This window comes from Ursus arctos, unplaced genomic scaffold (assembly GCF_023065955.2).
Source record: "Ursus arctos isolate Adak ecotype North America unplaced genomic scaffold, UrsArc2.0 scaffold_2, whole genome shotgun sequence".
Classification (NCBI taxonomy): domain Eukaryota; kingdom Metazoa; phylum Chordata; class Mammalia; order Carnivora; family Ursidae; genus Ursus; species Ursus arctos.
The window spans coordinates 5,019,473-5,040,994 of record NW_026622874.1 but is presented as its reverse complement, the minus strand read 5'-3'; the positions used below and the strand labels follow the sequence as shown (position 1 = coordinate 5,040,994).

At 41.4% G+C, this 21,522-nt stretch overlaps 1 protein-coding gene across 4 annotated transcripts in view; it reads left to right on the top strand.

Annotated features, from left to right (window-relative positions):
- The window catches only part of SMYD3 (SET and MYND domain containing 3), a 684,303-nt gene that overhangs the window by 301,858 nt on the left and 360,923 nt on the right, over nt 1–21,522 (top strand). Inside the window, exons 1-2 of one of the 4 annotated variants that reach the window (XM_057315667.1) lie at nt 11,476–11,508; nt 11,985–12,081. The exons of 2 other annotated variants lie outside the window; for them this stretch is intronic. In XM_057315667.1, the coding sequence (XP_057171650.1) occupies nt 12,043–12,081 (39 nt within the window). In that variant the 5' untranslated portion in view covers nt 11,476–11,508; nt 11,985–12,042. Of the gene's footprint in view, nt 1–2,732; nt 12,082–21,522 lie in introns of those variants that run through there. One more of the 4 variants, XM_044387997.3, reaches the window with a different exon arrangement.

The following is a 21,522-nucleotide window of genomic DNA, read 5'->3' as shown; positions in this document are numbered from 1 at the left end:
GCTGCACATGCATTGATATTCAGAGCGGGATAGCCTGAACAACCAGGAGATCCCATGTCAGGTACGTACTGGGCACCCCTATCCACACCTGAAGAACTTCCAAAGATCTGAGAACTTCTGGCTTATAAATGATAAGAAATAAATGATTTTTAAGGTATTTGTGGTATTTCTAAAAGGGAAGCTCTTTTAAAATACAGAAGTGACAATAACATTTATTTTTGCTACCCTTTAAGATAGTATTGTCGTCTGTATGGTAGTACAACACTCTATGGACACCTTCTTCATTCTTTCAAGGTAAAAAGTGGCCCTGTCATCACAGGCAGCCAACCAGTATAACAGCTGACATGGACATCGGCTCTGAGCCTTTTGTTTAAAAATTCAGCCTAATCAGAGTTTTCACAGAGCTTCCCAGCCTACGGTCGAGCTATGTGAGCAAGTAGTCTAGTGACCTACAGAGTAATAACTTAGTGAGAGGTATTCTTTGTTAGAATAGGAATGTCTGAACCACAGAAGGTAAAATTTAGAAGAAAAGGGATGAGAACTCACTGACTCACAGAGGCCCAGTGCCACACTGTGTTCTGTGGACTAGCCCTCCAGTGCTGCTGTCGGACTTGGAGGGAAATCTGACTAACATCGAACTCTGGTTCAAGTGTGGCTTTTTTGTTGGCTTGTTTGATAATGACATTCCACTCATGAAAAAATTTTTTTAAATATTTTTAAGACCATGACATAATTTACTATCATGAACTTCACATCACACCAAGTCCCTTTTGTCTCTTGAGCTGAAGCATAGACTTGACTTCTTTTGCTGCCCCAGGAGTCACACTTCATGTGGGCCAAAGAAGTTCCAGGAGACAACAGTATTATTTCATATGTGTAACAGTACAATGTCTTTTCTTTTTTAATTTTTTTTTGAATTTTATTTTTAGGGAGAGTGAGTGTGCATGTGGAGGTAGGGGGAGAGAGGCCAGGGGCAGAGGGAGAGGGAGAGAGAGAATCCCAAACAGACTCCATGCTGAGCTCGGAGCCCAAGGTGGGGCTTGATCCCAGGACACTGGGATCATGACTGAACCTGAAATCAAGACTCACACATTCAACCAACTGAGCCACCCAAGCACCCCTGATGTCTTTTTTTTTAAATTAATTTATTTTACAGAGTAAGTGAGACAGAGCAGGAGTACGGGGGCGGGGGGCAGAGGGAGATGGGGAGAGAGAAAAGGAGAAGCAGACCCCCTGCCGAGCATGAGTCCCATCGTGGGGCTCTATCCCAGGGCCCTGAGATCATGACCTGAGCTGAAATCAGGAGCTGGGCACTGAATGGACTGAGCCACCCAGCCCCCCCCCCCCAGTGTCTTTTTTGATCTAAATTTTTGCCAGTCATTGCAGAGAGGTGAGGATGCAGGCGGAGATGAAAGACTGGAGCTGTCTTCAGGAGGTAGAGGGTAGAACATTGCAGGGGCTCTAGTAACAGAGAGCGCGTGCAGAAGGCTGCAGGGCTCTAGTGACAGATCGAAGGGCGTTTGTCTTCATGGTGCTGGAGGGAACAAGTGTAACTGCAGGCAGTTTTGTGGAGCATCTTCTGTAAGGAGAACGGACAGGTGTCATCCAACAGAGCTCCGTGTCGGTGGGGATGTTTTGTCTCAGTGCTGGGCAGTGTGCTGGTCACTAGCCACAGTGATTTATTGAGGAGCTCAGTGTTAATTTAACTTTAAATGTAAATACTACTGCTCTAGGTAGTTTGTCACATCTATTTGTGAGATAATGTTCAAAAAACTGTGGCTTATAGATGCTCAAAAGTGTTTATTTTTCCGTTTCAGAAATATAGACACACACGATACTTCCTTTAAACAACAACCTAGAGGAGGCTACGTCTTTAATGTTCCCAGTGTCATAGCACCATTGCACATGTGTGTCCTGGGTTCTAAGGTGGACCTGGGAACCCTTGCAACTGTGGGACTGTGGAGAAGGGCACAGAAACGATACATCTCCCTTAATCACGTGGGCCCCCAAATGAAAAGGAACAAAGAGGAGAAATTGGTATCCATTTTTATCCCCCAGCATGAGATGGGGTGAGTGTAGCTGAAGATGCATTGTTCCTTTGCCATTTTGGCATATATTCCCCCTCCTTGAATAGAAGGGGAAGTTTGAAAGGGACACAAAGGGAGGAAGGAAAGAAAGACACTTGGAATTAAGGACAGAGAGAAAGAAAGGAGTACCCGCTTCCGTGCCCTGGATTCCGTGCTGGGCTGCTGGAGGCTCTCTGAGAAAGTTAGAGAGGTGACCGGGGCTGTGTCTGATCTAAGTGTTGGTCCTCCCTGCTTCTTCTGTTGATGCTGCCGACCGGGGTCTGGTTTGTCCGGTGGGAAAGAGGCCTGGAGAGAACGCTGGGCGGGGTCCTGATGGAGGCTTTGCTGCCTCTACAGCCAGTCGGACCACAGGGCCACTTCTCCGGCTGTTCTTCCCTTCTTGTCCAGGTACCCTGTTCAGTGCATTGCCCAGTGTAGGTTCTTCCCTGAGGGCATTTTAGAAAATAACCTACAGATAAACATGTCATGAAGGTGTATGAATCAGTCTACTACAACTTTAACCTCTAAATGGCTGGCAGTTTAACTCTTGGACAAAACTTCCCATTAGTTTTCTATTCCTATACAATCTTACTGTTTCTTTTTTTTTAATTTTTATTTATGTATTTATTTAAAAATATATTTTTATTTATTTATTTTGGGGTGGGGAAGGGTAGAGGGAGAAGCAGCCTCCCTGCTGAGCAGGGAGCCTGACGTGGGACTGGATCCTGAGACCCTAGGATCTGACCTGAGCTGAAGGCAGATGCTTCACCAACTGAGCCACCCCGGTGCCCGATCTTGCTGTTTTTAAATGTCAATTTGTTCCTCAGATCTCTTCTTCCTCCCTTTTCCATCAGACCTGTGTATAATGTTAGCAAAGTAACTCTCGGGTCCTCCATGGTGTGTCAGAGCTTTAGTGAAGATTCCCTTAGCTGGAGGTAATAAATGGGCTTTGAACTTAAATGTAAACTGAGAATATTTCTAAGAAGGGATATTCTAGTTTAATGTTTTTTATTGGACTTACGTAGAGTGTAGAATGAAACAATAATCTGAATACTACCTCGCGGTTTTCTTAGCATGTTTTGTTCTCAATTTAGTTCTACTTACTGGAACTCAAGGACTTCCTGTAATGATTTCATTAAATAAAGCCCCACATTGTCTGTTGGAATGCATCCTTTGTAACCGTGTTCTCTTCATTTTGATTTCACATTTTTCCTTTTTAAAAGCAACGAATGCTTTACTCTTGCCAAGAAAATGTAAAGATCCCAGTAAGATGTGTTTTTCTTCTCTCCACACGAGGCAGGGGAATCTGAAGCTTACTCTTTTATTTACTAGTAACTGGATTTAAATCAAGTCCGTCTAATATTTACTCTTTTAAAGAATAATGATTATTAGTTTGATTTCTTCGCCCCAGTCCTTTTAAAGTTATGACAAAGTAATAATACATTTTTAATAGTGGTAGATGCCGTAATTTTATATTCCATTTTATTTTATAGTACCACTCACTGAAGAAACTGATGGAATGTGAATCTGCTTGTAACACACACGCACACACACACACACACACACACCCTTACCTATGTCCAATTATGTGTAAATGAAAGCCCTTAAAATCTTAAAATGTTACATTCTTAATTTTTCCACATTAACAGCTTTATATTTAGTGTTTTAAGGTTTTCTGGTTGTTTTGGTGTATATTTTTGCAGTGGTTCTCAGACTTTAGGGTGTGTCAGAATTACAGATGGTTGGAGTTTCTGATTTTTTAGGTTGTGGGTGGGGCTCAAGACTTTGCATTGTGAAGTTCCCAGGCTGCTGATGCTCCTGGTACAGGGGACCAACACACTCTGTTGTCGTATTTGATCCCTCATAAGAACGCTGTGTGGTTTTGGGCGGATGTACATGAAGGAAATTAGGCTTGGGAGAAACTCATGCCTTTCCTAGTGGCACATAATGCGTTGGTGGTTGACCAGAGGCTGGAATCCATGAAGACCTTTCAGGTCTCCTCCTGCAAAGGGCAAGAGTTCAGGTCCCCAAAATGTCTCTCTTGATTTCAAATGCTTCATACTTTTGTCTCTTGTTTTTTTAAGAGCCATTTCTGGGGGTTCCTGGGTGGCTCAGTGGGTTAAGTGTCTGATGTCAGCTCAGGTCATGATCCTAGGATCCTGGGATCAAGCCCCTGCCCTTAGGCTCCACGCTCAGTGGGGAGTCTGCCTGAGGATTCTCTCTTGCCCTCTCCCTCTGTCCTCCCCACCCCCTGTGCTTGTGTGCTCTCCGTCTCACCCCCAAAGAGACATTTTTGTATTTAGGTATATCCTCCTCCAGTTTTCACATTTAATAAACATATCTGTGAAATTTTCTTCCCTTTTGAAGGTATCACTGGTTTTTGTACCTCAAAATGTTCTAAAAATGCAACGTCCTCCCATAGAAATGGAAAGCTTATATAACTTGTTAAGACCACCCAAGGTTAATCACGAGGAAGAATGTTGGTTTTGTACCCACCAGCCTGGTGCTCTGGCATTTTTTCACTCCAACTTGGGGTGGTGGTTCTAGGCAGAACCATTATTTGTGGGTTCAGAAAATGAGCATGGACCACGAATGACCCAGGACAAGGAATCTGAAAATCACACCACCAGCCTGTGGCCAAAGGGTGTTGCACCGACTTCAAGAGTATTATTATCTGCTACAGCTTCTGTGGAGAACTGATGGTTTGTCTTTCTGTGGTTGGTACCCAACCACTTAACCTAGCGTGGGAACAGTGGCATCTAGAAGCAAACCGTGGGGTGAGCTTCCCCACCCCCCACTTCTGTCTGGACTAGCTCAGTGTGTTCTGTACGGTGTACGTGGAGGGAGATCTCAAACTCAGCGCTGCCCCGGAGCTTGGGCACTGCCTGGTGGTCCTTGCTGATACTGTGATGAAAATGGTGCTGTACTTTTACGATTTGTTTTTCTAGCTCCTGCCTTCTGTTTCCTCCTGTTTTTCTCCTTCTGTTCTACTTTGACCTTGAAATACTTTAATTCAGAAAAGAAGTAGTTAGAGAAAAATAATGGCTGGAGAACAAACTGAAAATCATGACCTTCACTATCTTCTATTATTTAATATTTTTTTGTTGCTCTCCCCTCCCCTTTTTGGTAGGACAAAGAAAGCCTTGATACATTTTACTCAGTCTTGTTTTTTTGTTTCTGTTTTTGTTTTTTACTTCATCTTGCTGGCAGTATTGATCTTCGTCAGTGTGCTTTCATACTGGAAAGTAATTCTGGGCTTAGCTACCCACCCCCAATCTTTTAAAATTTTATACGAAGGTTTTACTGTGTGCTAGGCTCCATGTGGTGCTTTAGATGCTCTGTTTTACTTAATCATCTCATCAGCCTTATGAGATACTATTTTGAGGCAGTAGATTCTGAGAGGTTATATAGCCCGGCAAAGGTCTCACCCTTGGTACGTGATGGGGTTGGGACTCGGATTCAGATCTCTCAGACTCCAAAGGTTAGGCATTTAAGGACTCGTCTCTGTCGTCTCCCTGGGAGACCTCAGATGGAGGTTCCGTTCAATAATCTAGATTTCTTGAACTACGTAAGTAAGGCTGCACAGAAAATAAGATCCTGACTTTAAACTTGTCTCATATTTTCCTTTGTTACCTTGTCAGTTTTGTTTTTTTGTTTTTAATTATTGTAAAGAGAAGGAGGGCTTTGCACCGCTCTGGTAATACGTGTCTCTCCTAAGCACACCCACTGACAGCACGTTGCTTTGCTGTACCTGGGAGTTCTTATTCTAGTCTTTTGGTCTTTAAAAGCAGCCTATGATGGAGTTTCAATTTGTCTTTTGTTTTTTAAGATTTTTTATTTTTTTTTATTTGAGAGAGAGCAAGAGAGAGAGCATGAGAGAGAGTGGCACATAAGTGGGGGGAGGGGCGAAGGGAGAGGGAGAAGCCGACTCCAGCCTGGGCAGGGAGCGGATTGGGGTGCTGATCCCACGACCCCAGGATTACCTGGGCTGAGGGCAGATGCTTAACCCACTGAGCCACCCAGGCGCCCCTTCAACTGGTCTTAAAATCAGAGTGTTACCATGGTACAAACACCAATAATTTGCAGCGGTTACATCACGCTCTTTCTCTTCACTTTGCCCTTGAGGTATCTGTCAGCTTTCAGAAAAGGGCAGCCACCCTAAGTGACTGAGGTGACCCATTCATAAGGAGGGAGTTGAGAATCTCTCCCAAAAGCATATCCATTTAAAATCACTTCCTTAGCCTCTCCTCTGTCTTAATTTTTTTTTAAATCTTTTCTTTTTACTTCGTATGTTTCTCTTCTTGTTGTATGAGTATGTATTTTAAGAATAGACTTTTGAAGATTATTTATGTGTTTTAGAGAGAGGGAGAGCAGGAGCCTGGGGAGGGGCAGAGGGAGAGGGAGAGAGAGAATCTCAACAGGCTCCACCCACAGCCCGGGGCCAGATGAGGCTGGATCTCATGACACTGAGATCATGACCTGAGCCAAAACCAAGAGCCAGACTCTCATCAAACCGTGCCACCCAGGTACTTCTTTCTTTCTTTTATTTTTTTTTAAGATTTTATTTATTATTTGACAGAGAGAGAGAGAGCACAAGCAGGGAGAGTGGCAGAGGGAGAGGGAGAAGCAGGCTCCCCGCTGAGCAGGGAGCCTGACACGGGGCTCGATCCCAGGACTCTGGGATTAGGACCTGACCGGAAGGTAGATGGTTAATCAACTGAGCCACCCAGGTGCCCAACCCCTGTATTTTAATAGTAGATTTAACACAGCATTCAGATTTAGAACCAGGCTCCCCCCCGAATAGGGAGCCTGGCACGGGGCTCAATCCCAGGACCCTGGGATCATGACCCGAGCCGCAGGCAAACGCTTAAGTGACTGAGCCACCCAGCCCCCCCCCCCCCCCCCCACTTAGTGAATATTCTTAATGTTAATTCTATACAAAATCAAACACAGGCCTTTCCTCCCTTTTGCCCCTCCTTCCTCCCTCCCTCTTGCCCTGTCTCCCTCTGTTTCTTCCTCCTTCCCTTTCTCCTTCCCTTCCTCCTTTCCTTCCTATCTTCTTTTCTTCTTTGCTCCTATAGAGAATAACCCGTTGACTCTTAGACTTTCCCTTACTAGCTGAGTAGCCTTGAGAAAAATAATTCATTCATTTCAGCCTCAGCTTCCTTACCTCTAAGAAGGTGACGATACTGTCTTTCTCGATATTTGTAATTTTTGGATGAGAACGAGCACCCCATACGAGAAAGCACCTTTGTGCAGGGTCTGTGTGGGCACAGCGGCATGGCAGTGAGGTGCCTCTCTTCTGAATTCACAGCTGTGCCTTCTGGAAAAGTTACAAAATCCAAACACAAAAGGTAAAATAACATAGAGACTAAAGGAACGAATTACAGGCAGACCTATAATCTGATAAGAGAGATACATTTAAAAGGGATGTGTGAGTCACAGATGTTAGTGACCTGTGCTCCTTTTGAAAAGGAATTATTTTTGTTAATTAGATTGTCATCAGGTTTTAATTAAGCAATATTGGGTACAGTGAACAGTGAAATAAGGTCTTTGAAATGGTGAGACAAGATTGTTTTAAACTTAGAATTCTCTTCCAAAAGTCGCACTCATGAGTGAAAGCTAAGGATATTTTTGGAGATGCTTAGAGATTTTCCTACCCGCAGACCGCATTTGAAGGAATTAATTGAGGCTGTATTCTAGTAGATACAAAAGGAAGTAAAAGAGAGAGGAAGGCAAGGGTTGCAGGTGACACTGGAGAACAAAGGTCCCTGTGAAACTAACAATGTCTCTAAAGAATTGGGGTGTATGGTAAGAAAGAGTAACAATCTGAAATTCCAACCCCAGACGATTCTAATTGGATGCTGGGAGCACCAGTGTGAGCAGGCTAGGAGGGAAGTGAAATGAGGCAAGTTATTTTTTGTCTTGCTGGGGGTGAAAATATATCTTAGTATAGTTTATTAAAAAGCAAACTCATTACAGAGTTTCTGTTTGGGGTGATGAAGTCTTGGAAATAGTGGTGATGGTTACACAACATTGTGAAGTTAATTAATGCTACTGAAGTGTGAACTTGAAAATGGTTGAAATGGCAAATTTTGTTATGAAAAATGGGGGAAAAATCAAATCAGAGTTGGTGAGATGCATATTCATGGCGCTCCCCTGGGCATTATCTAGGCTCAGGGAAGCAGAGCTGGGACCACCGCACAGAGCGGGGGGCAAGTAGACCCCCTCATGCGGTCCATGCCAGGATGGAGCTGCCCGAGGCCAGGATCCTCTCTTCTCCGTCCTCTGCTGGGCCAGCAGCTGCTGAGTGATGGGGTAGTTTATGTGTGCAGCTTCCTGCCCTGCAGTGCCTGATGAAACAGTTTTCTCACTGTAATTTGGCTTCCTATGCGCAGAGAGGACAGGCTGGTCAGAAGATGCTTGCCTGATCTTCCACTCATTATCTTTTCATTGTGGACCCCTTCCTGACTAAGTAACTAAACAAGAATTCTGAATTCCATCTCTTGGCATACCGGCCATGCCGTTTTGCGGTTTTATAGTATTTATATATGGTGAGAGAATGGGAGGGGAAATTGTGGAAGACTTTGAAGCTCTGAAAAAAAACCAGTGGGTCTTCTGTCTAGTTCAACCAACCAGTTTCTCTCTGCCTTTTATCATCTTTGAGCAGTTTTATAACTCACTCTGCTGTAGAAATCAGGTAATAAAGCAAATGATCTTGTCCATGGAAAGCTAATTATGACGGGAGAATACAATAGATGATTGCCTTATGTATACTGACCAACTTCATTAATTAGCCTCTTTCTAGCATTCCTGATGCTTGTATATTTGTTTCCTCTTTGGGTTCTCCTTTGAATAGGTTGTAATATATCACTGGTTCCCTAATTAATGAGTTTAACAAAAACTTTTATACTTTCTTATTTTTGAGATTTATGATTTTAACTTCCTTAACTCTTTTAAAATTATTCCTTAGCAAATCAGTAGAAGAACACAATTCTTGAAATTAATGGATCTCTTTATTGCTCATATCACTGAGCTCTGATCTCATTTAAAGAATAACTAATTGACCTAAATTATCTCTAGTCTGTAGTCATTCTCTGAATTTGTGATCCTATGAGTGTATGCTTTGGTATTCTATAAGCCCAACGTGCTCTGTCCTAAGCTTATTGATTTTTTTAAAACTTTTAAAAAACTTCTTAATTCCAGTTAGTAACATACAGTGTTATATTAGTTTCAGATTTACAATATAGTGGCTAAGTTTATTATTACCAAGGTGAATTGGCATAAAATCAAGGAATATAAGTATCTTACTTATATAAAATAATTGCAACAGAAGTTTTTTGTAGTAATTTTAGCATGCATGTATGTGCACGTAAGTTAGCATTACAGAAGATAATTTATTTTGGTGTTTATATTTCTCAAAATGGAGTTGTAGTACTTGAATTGCTATTGACAGTTTTCAGTAGTGAGTGAAGAAAAGGTTAGCATTCTATAGTCTGCTGTTTAACAAGGAGAAACGTGTTTGCCTGTAAAAGTGATAACTTGGATGATAACACTATCAGTGCTGATAGACAATTGTGGGTGTTACTGTGGTCAGTGTAGTTTTTAACCATTATTATAGTCAAAGCCATTGATTGATTGATTGATCGTAGGGTGGGGGGTTGGAGGGGAAGGGCAGAGGGAGAGAGGATCTTTAGCAGACTCTGCATTGTGCATGGAGCCTGACAGGGGGCCTGATTTCAAGACCCTGAGATCGAGTCCTGAGCCAAAGTGAAGAGTCGGACTCTCAACAGAATGAGCCACCCAGGTGCCCCAGTCAAAGCCATTTCTGAAGCCCCCAACTTCACACAGCACTGTTCCTGCTGTTTGAGAACTCATTGTTAAACACTGATGGAATATGTGTGTCCTAGCTGAGGCCACTTGTTATATGTTATATGTTATATGTTAAATACCACAGACTGGGTGGCTTAAACAATGGAAATTTATTTTCTCACAGTTCTATGGCTGAGAAGTCCAAGCGCAAGGTTTCAGCTGATTTGATTTCTGGTGAGGACTCTCTTTCTGGCTTGCAGACAGCTGCCTTCTTGATATGTCCTCACATGTCCTTTCCTTCGTGTGTACTCATGGGGGGAGAGAGCAAACTCTCTTGTGTCTCTTCTTAAAAGGCCACTAATTCCTATTGGATCAGGGCCCCACCATAATGACCTCATTTAACTTTAATTATTTCCTTAGGGGGCAACTCCAGTGTGGGAGTTAGGGCTTTAATGTATGAACTGTGCAGAGGCACACACATTCAGTCTCTGACAAGGTGTGCGATGTTAAAAGCAGAAATCACACATCTAACGTACAGGTTGGGGGCTGACAGGAAATGCTGTCCTCAGAGGAGGCCAGGTGAGTGTTGAGGACATCAGCCATGCCTTGATGAAGTCCATGCTGCCAAAGTGTGTGCGGACGTAGACCATGTCAGTGATACAGACTCACTGTTACTCATCTGATCTGATTTCTCCACTCTTCTCTCCATGTATCTCCCAAGAGGAGGAAAAAGGACAATGCTCTTGCTTTTCTTTCACTTTGAATTTAAAGGCTGGGACCTCTCTGGGTCAAGGTGTGTCTCAGGATTCTTTGAGCATGCCTACTAGTATCTCAGAACGGACAGGTGCTTTATATTCTTCTCACTCTTAGTTTTTCCACGTAACTGCCTTCACCGGTTTGATGCAGTGGGAATACTGCCTCTTAGGGAATCACAAAACATGATCTTTCATGGATCCTGGGGTAGTTTACTTGGTTTAAAATTGCATAGATGGAGTTATTTCAAGTCCTATGGCTTTACTTCCGTGCCCCCTGCCTTTTCTCATCAGCTATTAAAGCTAGCCTTTTGACTTTGATGTCTGCCATGTTAGCACCTTGTAAATCCTTCTAGTAATACCTTTGTGTTAGTAAGGTGTAAACACTGTTGTCTCTACTCCATTGCTTCTCTCTCTGTCATTTTCATAGGGCTCTTTCGCCTGCTAATGTTCCAGGATATTAATTTAGAACAGCCAGCCGAATAATAGAACTCCCTCCTTGCTCATGGTGAGCTGACCTCTTTTTACCTTTCTCCTTTTCAGATTCCGTTTGGAAAGCTCAATTTTCATAATCTTTTGAGCTACTACTTCACCTCCCTGGTGCTCGCAATTCAGCAGCTTATTATTTTCAAGACCCTGTACCAAGAGCGCACACCCAACCCAACTACTGTTTTTTTTCTGAACACGCTTTATGAGCTCAGTCAGGATTTTCATTGAATTTTCTTTCTTTACTTTGTAGGAAAAGGAATTTGCCTTTTCCCTAATTGCCTCACCTTGCTTTTTTCTGACTTGGTTAATGTTTAAAGGATTTAGCTTGGACATTTCTGGCTTTTATCTCTTAGGCCTTCTCCTGTTTAGGTATGTGGTGAGTGTCTAAGGTAGGTGGTGTTCAGTAGACTGTATTTGATGTTTCCTCCTTAGTTCTGGTATTCTGGAAGTTTCCAAGTTAGTCTACCTAAAAAGTACTGTTGTTGTGAATACCGCCTCTTTTGTATGGAGGTTTCCTTTCCTTCATTGCCCTGGACTTATCCAGAGTTTCTCATACTTTGGTTGATGGCTTTTCTCTTGTATTAAGGACTCTCATCTATCTGCCCTTGGTTCTAGACTCTATCTTTCAAAAGGGAATATGGACAATTTGAAGGGGTCTTAAACAAGACCCAAAAATATCATGAGAAGATTAATACAGTTAAAGGGGCTAAGATTACTTGACCTGCTAAAGAATAAGACTGTGGAGAAATTGAGTGCTGGGCCCTTCACAGAAGTTCCTTGTATTCTCTGTGCTGAGCATGCCTGCCTGCTCTTAGGTACTGGTCTGGAGAGCCTTTCCTACCTCATGGTGTCGATTGTGTTTCAGTATCGCACTGAAGAATCCAGAACTGCTTCTTACTGTAGGAAGGATTTGGATTTGACCCATGGAAAATACTGCTCCAGGATGTCAACACTGTGGTGAAGTAAGTGGGAGAGGATCCCTGTGGAATCATCTCTGGACTCTTCCTCCCTGGGAACTTTGGAGGTTTCAGATGTAGGATTTGAATCTGGTTGCTGTGGTCCGTCTTATCTTCTTTTTCTGATTGTGACTCGAAGCCCTTCATAATGGTGGGAGAACAATGAGATGCGTCTCGTGGTTCCTCAAATCCATTTCTTGAGTAAGAGTGGTGCGCAGTCCCAGGTAGGACAGTGTGGTGCCGCACACAGCAGCATTCTACCGGGAGTCACGTGTCCCTGAGGACCACGTGCAAATAATGGGCCACCTGTCTCTGAGCCTGTGGCTTCTGTCTCTTCAGGTCTCACCTTTCCGTTTATGAGCTTGATCAGAAGAGTCCAGGAGCTTGATCAGAAGAGTTCTCAGGTCCCCTGCAGCTCAGTCCTATGGGTGATAGTGGGAAGGAGCTTTAATTGTGCAGGGGAGGGAGGCTTACATAGGGGAGGGAGAAGTGGTAGAGGATCAAGAAAGAGGAGGAGTGGGGTTAGGCCATGCGGGCTGGAGAAAGGGGAAAGAAGGAGGTGCAAAGTAGTGATAGGGAGGAGTTGACAAGAAGGACAGTGTTAGTGGCTGCCAGTCGGGGATGTTTCCTAGTCTTGGAAGTGGATCTTTCTTTTCCGTGGACTAATTGGACAGGCTTTGAGACTGTTTGTTCAGGTTTCTCTTTCTGTTTCCTTCATTAGTAGGATAAAATTGTACTATCTGTGAAGATTTCAAAGGATTATTTTTGTTATTCAAAATACCCCTGGAGTATAAGCAAAGGTAATCATCTCTACTTTGTAAACGTGGAAAGGAAGGTGCAAGGCGGTGAAGCTGTTTATTCGGGAAGCCCATGTGCTAGTGTTGAATTCCCGTTTTTCAGCTCTCTCTGTTTGACTTTCCTGCCTTGAGCTTGTGTGGGTATCAGGAGGATACATCATCATCATGGATTTCCTGGGCTGGTGAGTAGAGGCGATCGTTGGTTACCCGGAGTGCCATACATGAGATGATAGAATTCCTATTATCCCTGAGTTTCCTGAGTCCTTTCCGCGGCAGACAGGACGTCCGCTGTGCCGTGCCTCCTGAGCAGTCAGCCTCGGGGGCTGGAGAGGATGTGAGCTGCTTAGTAATTGTGCGAACAGATTTCTTACATCACAGCCGCGTGTGATTTCAAGGACACGTGTCTCTGCTCTCCATACAGTACAGACCAGGGTCTCTGTTTTTATTTGTAGCTTCAGTGATCAGTTTCTCTCCTGGGGGAGAAAAGGAGCCCATGTGATGTACATTCTACAGAAGAACATGTTCCTGCCTGACATTTGGTTGCTTTGATCACATCTCTTTGTGGCTCCTTACATCACGTGCTCTGTTCGTGTCAGTTCTGGGGAGTGTTTGCAAAGGGAGGCGTCTTTTGCTGGAAACTACTCTAGTCTTTGCTGCCCATTCTCTTCTGCCCTTTGGATCGGAGAATCAGGAGGCAAGCGTCTGCATCATGACTTTGAGAGGAAGGTGGTAGATAAGATTCTTAAATAAATACACAGGATCTTTTGTTTATTAGAACTCCCTCACTTGGGGATGTTCAAATTAAGAAAAAGTCTGCTCGCGGAAGAGGCCCTAATGAGGCAGAGTTCTGAAAGACATGATGTCTTTATCTACCCCAGCCTCCAAATGTACTATGGTAATGGACAGTTTTGAATTTCTGACATAGAATGGTTCCCTTAAGGAAATTTCAGAGTTAAAAATAAAATTCTCTTTGCTCCCTTTCTTTTTAAAATGATATTAGGGGATCTGCTCCTTATTTTGTAAACTGGTGAACAGAAAGGAATGAATCAAGTGTTTTACTTGCTTTCCCTTACAAATTGTACCTCAGATTAACCAAGCGATGAAGAGAGAGTCTCTTTTTGGAGAAGTAGCTCAGTGAACAGATGAGAAAGTACTCAGAAGGGTCAGCAACCCCAGTGCGTCAGTGGGTCTAAGCAGTGAGCATCGCTGGCTGCCAACAGCACCACAGAAAGACAACTGGACTGGATGTCTCCTGGTGAAATGTACAGCCTGTGAAATATTCTTGCTGAATTTTCAGCGTGTAATCTGGTCTGGCCTCTCTCTGACTACTGATTAATAGGAAATGTGGAAGACAGGGAAACAGAGTGAATTAAACATCAGAGAGATACAATTTTTAACAAATCTAGACTAGGCAACTCTACAGGACAAATGACTTTTTTCATTAACAATTGAAGTAACTGAAGCAACATGAAATAACATGAAGTAACATGAAATAACATGAAGTAACATGAAGTAACATGAAGCAACTGAAGTAAAAAAGATGGAAGATGAAATCTATAAATTAAAAGGATTAAGATATATATCAACTAATCCTAATGTCTGTACCTCTTTTAGATACCAATTTATACAACTGTAAAATATTATTATTATTATTTTTTAAAGATTTTATTTATTCATTTGAGAGACAGAGCACAAGCAGGGAGAGAGGCAGAGGGAGAGGGAAAAGCAGACTCCCTGCTGAGCTGGGAGTCCAACACGGGGCTCAGTCCCAGAACCTGGAGATCATGACCTGAGCCGAAGGCAGACGCTTAACCATATGAGCCACTCAGGTGCCCCAAACTGTAAAAAAAATTATAATGCAGTTGGGGGAAAGGCATAGTACCTGAATATTTGGTTATATTGAGGAATTCTTGTTAGTGTATTTAAGGAATTATTACATTGAGATTTATCAAAATGAGCCCTGTAAAAAAATGTGAGCCCTTTAAATATTGTCAGATGAAATGTTGTGTCTGGGATTTACTTCAAAAAAAAAAAAAAATAGGAAGCCTACTATTACAGGGTATACATGAAGAAAGATTGCCCATCATTATTGAATCTAGAAGATGGGTACATGGGGGTATTCTCTAGATTGATGTGTATGATTGAAATAGTCATCATAGAATGTTTTTTAAAAAGGATTTTAGGTAAAGATAGGGAGTAAGACTTTGGGTACAATGGAAAGGAAATTGGGAGAGGAGGAAAAGAGAATAAAGTGCTTATTAGCATGGTACCTATATATTCTATGTATTGAATACTTACTGGCTATAGTTATTTCCAAGCCTTGCATGCACCAATTCATTTACCTATCCAGTCCCTCATTTGCTTGTTTCAGTAAATATTTATGTGCATGTATGATGTGGCAAGCACCGAACCACTTCCATAAATCAAGTAATATGAGTAGAACCCATCACACTGCAGTGGTATTTTTGGCCTGCACTCTTTCTACAGAGTCTTTGACCTGTGTGTGAATAGCTCCCAGAGTAGAGGGTTTAAAATGGCACTGTGTAGTATCATTCCTGGATTCATTCAAGTTTTGTAATCCGTACTCTTCTCAGTGTAGCTCTAAATTGTCTGTTGGGGCTTTGCCTTCCTCTTGAATCATTCAGCTCTTGAAGAGTATGGGTACCACCTACTTGGTTCCAGAAGGACCATCTCTGATCCCTGGCTCGGTTCATCTAAGCAACAGCCAGTTGAGCAGCCAGCCCCAGATTTATAATTGAGATCCTCTGGGAAAGCTCCCTTTCCCTGCCATTTCACCTTTGGAAGTGTTGTTACATTCTGGAAGATTTTCCAATTACTACATCTAATTACAAGGAAGAATAAATTACTGAAGCAAGTTAAATTATCTTGTGTGTCACAACAGTAATTAACATTCAAATGGGAAACTGCTGCCATTTTTATAAACATCACTAAGTGGAGACAGCACCCCTTTTGAAAGCAGAAAGCAAGCGGGTGCTTTCTCCCTGAAGTCTGGCATAAGGATGGTCTGGGAGAGTTGCTGGGTTGAGTGTTTAGAAAATCTGCCTGCAGGAAATTGATGTCATTGGAGAGATCAATTTTTTTTTTTTTTTTGAGAGACAGCCAGCGAGAGAGGGAACACAAGCAGGGGGAGTGGGAGAGGAAGAAGCAGGCTCCCAGCGGAGAAGCCCGATGCAGGGCTCGATCCCAGAACGCTGGGATCACGCCCTGAGCCGAAGGCAGATGCTCAACGACTGCGCCACCCAGGCGCCCCTGGAGAGATCAATTTTTGACTTGCCCCATTTTTATCGAAATCCTTAGAAATAGCAAACTTTCTGTGCAGTTATCATCGTCTCCTTTCTCCTCCTGGCCCCACATTGGTTTTCCTATCTCTTTTTCTCCATATTTTCAAGGAGGATTGGACACCAGTTTGAGACTAGGCTTTTGTTGGAAAGAGGCTCACAGCCTTTTCAGATTCTCCTCAATAATTTCATACTCATTCTTTGCCCATTCAGTGCTCTACTGCCATGAAGATGTTTATTCTTCTTCTGTGTGGTCTCTTGATTTTATTTTGTCTTTCTGAGCTCTTCTGTACGGTGAACAGACTTTCCTTGCTCAGTTTAACTTCCAGCCTGGCATTAATATGTATAGTAGCTAGTAATTTTTAATGGCAGTGCTGAAGCGATAAACTCAAAGTGACAAATTCAAAAGGAAGAATGCCTTTCAAATTATAGAGTAACGGCCCCCACAACTAGAAATAAATAGTATTTAGCTACTTTCATCCTCATTTGGGGAGTAGTGTGTGGGCAGTTAAAACTCAGCAAGGTTTGGGAAGATCATTGGAGTCTGCCGTTGGTGGTTGGGGTTATGAATTTTTGTATTTCTTCAGTAATAAGTGAAGTCTAGAATTTATTTAGACAGTTGACATGGCAAATCTGGGTCAACTCTGCCCTTTGTAATGATGAATTGTTACAATTTTTGTTCTTGTTATGTTAAATTTACAAAGTCTTAAATGAGGTGAGGATTGTGAGCGATGGGATCTAATTTAAGAAAGCAGTGAAGTTACAAATTCTGCTCATAACCCAGACGTGGCTCTTAATATTCCCCTGCACTTTTCATTTGAAGAGAACAGCACATTAGCAGAGTGTGTGAAGGTTTAAATCACTTTCTTCTTAATATCATAAGTAGGTGCCTCTGCTGCTGTGAAAATGTTTGACCAAGTCATGGGTATAAGCAGAGGTCTTTGTACCATCGGGTCAGTGAATCACAGTGGTTCCTATAATATTCAAATCACAGGCCTAAAAAAGTTTAAGATTTCTCTTCCTTTTACTTTATATTAAAATAGAAATCTATTTCTACTGGTTTGGTTAAAGTGTGTAGTTTGGGGATTCGTGCATTTTGTGTGTCTCTTATGCATGTGTTCTTCTAGCTCAAGAGTGGCTGACGTCACCACGTCACGGGAAGAGCCAGCATTTGCTGGTGTCATGGACAAAAGGCAAATACAGGTGTTATTCTCGTTGCTTTGAAAATGTTTTCCTGTTGCTGATGGTTAGATCGTATATGTCATTTTTGTTTTAAGGAACAAAATACTGCTTTCTCCTTGCAGTATCAGTTCAATTTTAAATGGTGTGCTGTTGTTATCACTGTTATTTTGATGTTTTCTCTCTCTGCCAAGGGCTCTGTAGAGGCAAATATGGCCCCAAAGTGTGGTGCCCTTTTTGGATCTGGGGCCATGGCAGAAAGTAGGAATGATCTTTATACACGGGTCCTTATCAGTACGGTTGAGGAAGACAGATTCTGTTTACTGATCTTTAGTTTTGCAACTCCAAAGTGTCATATGCAAAATCAGAATTGTCTTGTGGTTCCCTGTAAAGGGGCTTATGTTGGGGTCTGAAGGAGGCCAGGAAATGAAAAGGTGGGTACTGGAACGGAATAAAAAATGATCTCCTTAGTGCTTTTGTGGAACTTTAGCTCAGACTGGAAGACTTGTTTCCCCATAATCTAGTTGCTTTTGAATAAATATCCACTCTGAAAAGGACTGTGGAAGGTGTAGGAACTTGGGTCAGTACAAATTGCTTTTCACAGAGAACGTCTTTAAGGTGGGAAACTCCTTGGAATAAATCATGTATTTCGAAAAAGCCTTCTATTCTGTGTGTTATACAGTATAGTACATTTGGAATCATGGCTAATTTTACTTGTTTCATTTACAATATATTTAAAAGCCCTCCTCAATGAATAGTTGGTAATTAGGTGATTGACATATTCTCCCACTTGACAATCATACGCGCCAGTAAATTGCCCTCTATTTTCCGGGGTATTTCCAATAAATGCTTGAAACTTTCCCTCGCAAATGTTGTTGAGCAAAATTGTAAGGGACTGAAGGATACTTTATTTCCACAAATTGAGTGAATGCTCATGCTGGAATGCCCTGTTTTCCTTCATAAATGAAGGACTTCCAGATTTGTGATGGAAAGTGTGGTTCAAGATAGGAATATTTAAAGTGTTTTAATCCTTGGGTGATGAGGGAGCTTTGAAGGTTAAGGTACCTCTACAGTGTAAAGGTTACTTGTAGACTCTAAAGAACCTTTGTTTGTTTGGGTAATTGTTATAGCAAATCTCAAAGACCAAAGCAGTTATTCTACTTGACTGGTAAACTCTCAGGGATACTTTTTGTTTGGTTTTGTTTTATTTCCTGTATCATCAGGAAAATCCAAAGTTTATTTTCATAATTTATGTAGAAATCATCTTGAAACCTAACTTTAATTTTTGGTGCAACAGAGGGCTTGTTCCCCTGTCACAAAATACCATGAGATAGTATTCTGTACACAAATGTAATTTTATGGATAAAATTAATGTTATGTCTGTATTGCCAAAAATCTTTTCTTCATGGAGCATAGGGAAGCTACTCCATGAGCTATGCTTACATTTTGTTCCTCTAAGTCCATTTTGTTAAACAACTTCTTCTTTTTTTTTTTTTAAGATTTTATTTGTTTATTTGTCAGGAAAGAGAAAGAGAGAGAGCGCACAAGCAGGGAGAGAGATAGGCAGAAGGAGAAGCAGGCTCCCCGCTGAGCATGGAGCCCAATGAGGAACTTGATTCCAGGGCTGTGGGATCATGACCTGAGCCTAAGGCAGACGCCCAGCTGACTGAGCCACCCAGGCGTCCTCCTAAGCCCATTTTTAAATTGAATTATAATTTACAAACAATAAAATGTATATGTTTAGATAGAATTTGATGACATGTGAATATTGATAGATACTCATGTAACTCACACTCCCATCAGTTGTAAGATATTTCCATGAACTTAGAAAAGGTTATAATATTTTAATTTATAATATTATAGTATTCCTAATTTTAAGAGTAGCAGAGAAGCATGGCTTAGTGATCAGAGAAAACCTCTCTTCACTTTATTAGGCGCTTACCAGATGCAAGTATGATGGAGAAAGACAGATGTTTTATAACAAACAACTTAATTGCTGAGACTCTGTTCTGTGCCAGGTGTTCCTTTAGCTCCTAGAGTAGAGCCGTCTCAAGTATAAGGTGTTCATAAGTGACAACACTCACTCCACCCAAAAACAAAAGTGTGATTTAAGTAAAATGATAAGCAAAGGCAAATCAGGCAAATTAAAACTAAAAGAGGGGTGCCTGGGTGGCTCAGTTGGTTAAGCATCTGACTTCAGCTCAGGTCATGATCTCAGGGTCCTGGGGTGGAGCTCTGCTTTGGGCTCTGTGCTCACCAGGGAGTCAGCTTGTCTGCCCGTCCCCTTGCTCGTGCTTGCTCCCCATACCCCTCTCGCTCTGTCGCTCTCTCAAATAAATAAATAAAAATTAAAAAAATAAAACTGAAAGAAAGGGATATCAATATCAGTGTCATATAAATAGAATTTAAGGTAAAAAGCATTAAATGAAATCAATTTATATCTTTCATAAAAGATATATAACTTTTTTTTTTTCTTCAGTTATCCTCAAAACATTTACCAAAACTGATTCTTGGTGGATATAGGCATCAAGGGTTCAACTCCACCCATTGCTTGAGAACTAAAAAACTTTAACTCTTAGACTGAAGTGGAAATTAAAAATTTTTATAACATAAAAATAGAGAATCTGATAAAAATAATAGAAAACAAGCAAATTGTACTCAGAAACTCTTAATTTTAAAATAGTGATTCCTATGTCATAATAGAAAATTTCCTGGGGCACCTGGGTGGAAAAGTTAGTTAGGTGTCTGACTATTGGTTTTGGCTCAGGTCATGATCTCATGTTTGTGGTATCGAGCCCCTCTTTGGGCTTCCTGCTCAGCTTGAGATTCTCTCTCCCTCTGCCCCTCCTACTCATGCTCTCTCTCTCTCTCTCTCTCTCTCTCAAATAAATAAATCATAAAAAAAAATTCCTGGTTATAAAAAGATGAGTGATTTGGAAAATAGCATATATTTTGCATACAGAAGTGCTGACAAGTCTTGTAGGACTGTAGAGATTTCAAATACAACAAAGAAAATACAAAGAGATTTACAAACTTGAAACAATATAGGAGATTAATTGCAGAGGCGTACTGTGCTCACAGATGCTAAAACTAAGCATTATAAACATGATGGCCTTTCCAGGCTAAATGGTATTGAGGCATCATCCCAGGTATTTATTGATCATTTGGAAGAATTAATAGACAAGAGAGTGTACCATAGATTACACAGAGAATCCACAAAAAAGTACAGTTAGTCTATAAATATATGGGAAAAAATTAACCTTACTAAATAGTCAAAGAAAGGCACATAGTGAGATGCCATTTGGCAGAAATTAATAGGAATTGTTAATGTTCAAATGTTAGCAAGAATTTAGTAAGGCAGGGACTCTCATTTACTACTGTTGCATAAATTGATTTCTGTTTTAGGACAAAGAAAAAAATTTTTTAAGATTATTTATTTATTTGAGCAAGAGAACAGAATGAGTGAGAACATGAGTGGGAGGGGGAGGCAGAGGGAGAGGGAGAAGCAGATTCCCCACTGAGCAGGGAGGCTAATGCAGGGCTTGATCCCTGGACCCTGGTGGGATCATGACCCGAGCCTAAGGCAGATACTTAACCAGCTGAGCCACCCAGGCGCCCTGGGACAAAGCAAGTTTAGAAGTATTTATCAAGAATCTAAAACTGCTCATAATACTCTTTGTTTGGTGAAATTTGTAGTTGTATTTTTTTTTTAAGTAGCAAAGAATGAAAAGTTCAGCAATGTGGAATTGGCTAAATAAGTTATAAGTAAAAGTATAGAGAAGTTACATACAGCCATTAAGCACTTTTAATAATATGGGAAAATAATCATTGTGTGTTGTAAGTTGAATGATACGTGTATAACATCATTCTGATATTTTGGTAGGGAAGAAGTCACAGTATGTTAAATTCTTAGTTTTAAGATAATGCAAAATATATTATTTAAGTCTTGCCTTTGATAGTAAATACAACAAAAATCCTCCTTTCTTAAGGCATAGTATATCAGATTCCCTGTTTTTCTCCCCTGTATTATTCTATGATTTCTTTATTTTCTGTAATGGCCAGAAAGCAAAAAAAAAAAAAAAAAAAAAAAAAATTATAGTTCTCAGAATCAAGCTATAGCAAATTTTAGTTGTCACTAAAGTTGGAAATCAATATTTCTGTAATCTGTGAAA